Source organism: Scylla paramamosain, chromosome 7 (genome assembly GCF_035594125.1).
Source record: "Scylla paramamosain isolate STU-SP2022 chromosome 7, ASM3559412v1, whole genome shotgun sequence".
Lineage (NCBI taxonomy): Eukaryota > Metazoa > Arthropoda > Malacostraca > Decapoda > Portunidae > Scylla > Scylla paramamosain.
Window position 1 is genome coordinate 2,919,987 of NC_087157.1, and position 4,707 is coordinate 2,924,693.

Genomic DNA, 4,707 nt, shown 5'->3' on the forward strand with positions numbered 1-4,707 from the left:
GCCTTTCCCTTGCCCTCCCCAAACACTGCCCATGATTTACAGTTTGTAGAATTATTTCCAGGTTCAATCTATTTCTGAAGCACTCACGTAACTCTCTCTCTCTCTCTCTCTCTCTCTCTCTCTCTCTCTCTCTCTCTCTCTCTCTCTCTCTCTCTCTCTCTCTCTCTCTCTCTCTCTCTCTCTCTCTAAAGAAGAAGTGAGGGGATAAGTTAACATTTGTATTGTGAGTTAGCCGGACAGATGGCACCACATTACCTTCCGACACTAATGGCTGCCTCTGATTGGACGTTGACAGATCGCACCCATTCGTAAAATATAGACAAAATAGGCACCGGGGTGGTGGTGGTGGTGGTGGTTGTGGTGGTCTGTGTGCTAGGCTGGGTGGGGGCGGCCGCGTGCTGCCTCACCTGCCTCGCCTGCCGGACCCACCTGACGCACCCCGGCCGCGTTGTGTAGCGCTGTATTATGGACGACGCGGCACTTTCTCCTCACTTTGCTTCTCTCTGAAATAGCTCGAGAATTTCACCGAATCCTGAATTTTATGAGTGCAGGTGGGAATATGTTGTCATGTCTCCAGACTAAAATATTTCCCTTGACTAGTGGCCCGCCGCTCACTGCTTTTTGTGAGGGAAAGGATTTATTTTCTCACTCCGTGGAGCCGCTTGTGGAGCGAAAAAGGGTGCTCGTGAATAGCCTGAGTGTTTGTTATTGTGTTGTGGAGGCAGTGGAAGTGGTGGAGGGTGAATGGTAAGCCCCGCCTCCGTTGGTGGCTTTTCCCCGCGCGCCACCAGAGGGCCGTCTTCTCCACGCACTCAGGGGCGGCCGAGCCTTGCCTCCCTCCCAGCCGCTCTTGCTTCATCGCTCCAGTTGCCCGGTGCCGGTCTGCGTGTCTCAGCCCTTCTCCATCCCGCGTCACCAGTCCACCGCGCTCACTGAAACAGAACTCTGAAAATTGTTGTGTATGCGAGACGAAGTTGTCTGCTTGAAACTTGCGCCTCAGTGTGTGGCTGCCTCGTGCCGCGAGTGTTGGGCCGCTGGTGGAAAGGAATTTTGATCTGTGCCCTCGACTGAAAGGGGAAGAGAGAGAGAGAGAGAGAGAGAGAGAGAGAGAGAGAGAGAGAGAGAGAGAGAGAGAGAGAGAGAATTATAAAAGATACGTTTGGGCGGTTCAGCAGCAGTAACGACGACAACAGCGTACAAAGCAAGAGCAACAGGTCTGATCCGACACGCCTCCATCAACACCGCCAGCTCGCGTGCGGTCGGGCGGTCCGTCTATCGGTCGGTCGGTCAGTCGGCGTCTGGCTTCTGTGCTGGTGATGCGCGTCGGGCCATGCCGCTGCCGCTGAACGGTGTCGAGCAAAGAGCCGCCACCCCCCGCGCCAACATGGGTTCCTTGGAGATGCTGGAGATTCTCGCCAAGAAGGACGACCTCATCAAAGACCTCGAGAAGAAGCTCAAGGTGAAGGATGACGAGATAACGGAGCTTCGTTCGCAGCTCGACAAGTTTCAGAGCGTCATCCCCTACTCGGCTGTGTCCTCCCCCAAGGACCAGCCTCGCAAGACCCGAGCCCAGGGCATCTCCGCCGAGCCCCAGGCCCTCAGGACCATCCAAGAGCTGTCGGAACTGAGCCAGACCACCTTCCCGGAGGTGGCCAAATTGCAAAGGTGAGCTCGGTACAACAGACAGGCGTTCCTCTCCCTACTAACACCAGTAAGATAACTAACCCTGTCACTATCATTCTTATAAATGCGAAGGTCACGGTGCTTGAGGTCACATGTTTGCCTGACCCTCTTCACTTAGACCAACTTGACCAAACCTGATCGCGACAGTAGTGTCCCGGGACAGACAGGTGAGATAGGATGGACTTTAATCCCTATCTAATGCCACTTGATCCCTCGTAACAAGGCCAAGTGTTCAGAAGGTTGCAATAGAGAGAGAGAGAGAGAGAGAGAGAGAGAGAGAGAGAGAGAGAGAGAGAGAGAGAGAGAGAGAGAGAGAGAGAGAGAGAGAGAGAGAGAGAAGAATAATAATCCGGTGTTCTGGCGTAAAGGTGTGGTGAGCATTGCAAGTTTTCATTAGTTGCTATTCACGCATCGCACCTTCCCGCCCCTTTGGTCGCCTCCACGCCGCGCCTCGCAACCCCAACAGGTGTCACCCGTAGCGGCGCGAATCATGTCTTTCCTTCACTACCACTGCAGCCACGCTAAATGCACACTCACAGGTATCCGAGAAGCACAGTCTTGGATTCTCAGTCACAATAGGCGTGGAGAAAATGCTTTTATTTCGCTCGGGAGGAGATGGAAAGGTTAGTGACATGTGTAGTGGCCTTGTCCTTGGCGGCGCTTGGGGAGTGAGTGGTTGTCCTGGTGTCGTGGGGGATGCTTTTTTAGCCACACCTGCCGCTCAAAACCCTTAGACTTGCGCGTGTCACCTTCCGCCGGCACTGAACGACGGGCACCTGATCAGCGCGCCACTCACTCGCGGACACAGGACACGGAATGGCGATGTGTATAAGGCAGCGTTACGGTACTTCTTGTCCTTGATACTGTTAGCTGCGGCGTTAGTGGGTCTGTGTCGATGTGTGCCATGGATCTCCTTGACCGTTACTTGCTATGGACGTTGTGTTTTCTTTCTGTTTATTCTGGCGATTTTGTAAGATAGATAGATAGACAGATAGATAGATAGATAGATAGATAGATAGATAGATAGATAGAGAGAGAGAGAGAGAGAGAGAGAGAGAGAGAGAGAGAGAGAGAGAGAGAGAGAGAGAGAGAGAGAGAGATTTACATACATATATACGGACAGACTGACATACAGACACAAACAGAGAAATAAAGCTCCTATAAGTTACGAAAGAGGTCGTAAAGTCTTTTCTTTTTTTTTTTTTTTTGCCTTGAAAGGTGAAAAGAAAAATACCTCACATTCGCACAAAGTTCCCCGCGGCCAGGCCAAGTCAAGTCTCCTAGCCTCGCCTCACCTCGCCTCGCCTCGCTTCGCCTCGCCCTCGCTCCCCTACATCCTCCAGCGCACGTGTGGGATTGCCCCTGCGTTGATGAAGAAACTTATACAAATCTTTGGTTAAACTACACACATCGCGCTACTCCCTTCGTTAAACTTAAGACTATAAACTACACTCTTAATTCCATCGCGACCTCATTTGTTTGTCCAGTGTCTCAAGCTGCAACGGGTAAAAGTTTTCTCGTGTGATTGTTTTTTGGTTTGTTTTTTTGCTTCGTGATACGTGTAACCGTGGCTCCGCTTACCTTTACTCCCCTTGTGCCGTAACCTACCTGTGTTTTAACTTGGTGGAGTTAAAACGTAGTGGTAGTAGTAGTAGTAATAGTAGTAGTAGTCGTAGTAGTATAGCAGTGTTATTGTCGATAGTGTAGTAGTATGATCAGTAATTATCGCCGTTAAAAAAACTATCACAGTAATTGTTGTTGTTGTTGACCTTCTACCAACACAGCCAATAATAGTTGTAGTAAAAGTAGCATCAGTAATTGTAGCTATTTTTTGATGCAGTGTAAACATATAATTGGCAATCCTCCTTTGTGAAAATATCAGCAATCGTTGTTGTAATTGTCGATAACGTAGGAACATAATCACCAATACTTGTGGTAAAAGCAGTAGCGATTATTGTTGATCGCTTGGTAATATAAACGTGGCAGTAAAAGTGCTTGCAGTGATTGGTGATGTAGTGGCGGCAGCGGCAGTGACGGGAGGGAGGCGTTTATGTGCACTGTGCGGTTAGTTAATGCTGTGAGTCCCCGCTGGGTTGGCTGTCACCGTCCCCGCAACCATGACAGTAATGCTAGAGTACACCAGAAAAGCTTAACCCAACGTGCACCTCTCCCTCTCCCTCTTTCTCCCTCTCTTTGCTCAATAGCGATTAACACAGAGACTACTCGTATACAGAAGAAAGATACGAGAGTCTTCTTTTACTCTTACGGTACACAGATTAGCGGCAAAGCTTGTTCAGATTATCTTTACTTGTTCTAGCTTTATTTTACTTTATTGTCGGACGCAGGAAGGGTTGACAGTAATGGCTGGAAGTGTGCATAAATCTCCCCCTCTCTCTCTCTTTTTTTTTCTCCATCCCGTCTTTCTTTCTGTCCCTGTCTTCCTGTCGTGTTCGTTATCTGATCTAATCTCTCTATATTTTGTCGTCTTTTGCTTCTCTTTCTCTTCTTTCTTCTCCTTCCTCCTCTTCACTTCGTCTTTCTTTACTCTCGTCATCCTCCACCTCCCCCGACCCTCTTTACTTCCCTTCCCTCGCCTCTTTTTCTTGTCATCGTTGCACGTGTGTGTGTGTGTGTGTGTGTGTGTGTGTGTGTGTGTGTGTGTGTGTGTGTGTGTGTGTGTGTGTGTGTGTGTGTGTATTGGGAGCCATATCACACACTCTAAGTTCATTAACCTTTCATGTAGTGTTGGCGGCGGCGGCGGCGGCGGTGGTGGTGGTGGTGAATGGCACGAATAGATGGGCCATGTAACTCAATGTTAAAATAAGATCAAGAGAGAGTAAGAAAAAAAATAAATGAAAAAAATAAAAGAAAACGAAATTGAGCCTCACAAGACACATAATCTTGATATTATTCTTTACGACTGTGTTTCCAATTTTCAATCCGCCATGCGCGACCACACACATAAGCAATACTAATAACTCTACCTGCAGATTTGAATCGCTCAGGTAGGCAGGTAACTTGCGC

At 49.1% G+C, this 4,707-nt stretch overlaps 1 protein-coding gene across 1 annotated transcript; it reads left to right on the plus strand.

The window, feature by feature from the left end:
- The first annotated feature begins 404 nt into the window (after positions 1-404).
- LOC135101820 (cGMP-dependent protein kinase 1-like) lies at positions 405-2,647 on the plus strand. The gene has a single exon (XM_064006110.1). The coding sequence runs from the start codon at positions 1,331-1,333 to the stop codon at positions 1,667-1,669; it is 339 nt and encodes a 112-aa protein (XP_063862180.1). The 5' UTR covers positions 405-1,330; the 3' UTR covers positions 1,670-2,647.
- Positions 2,648-4,707: the final 2,060 nt, after the last annotated feature.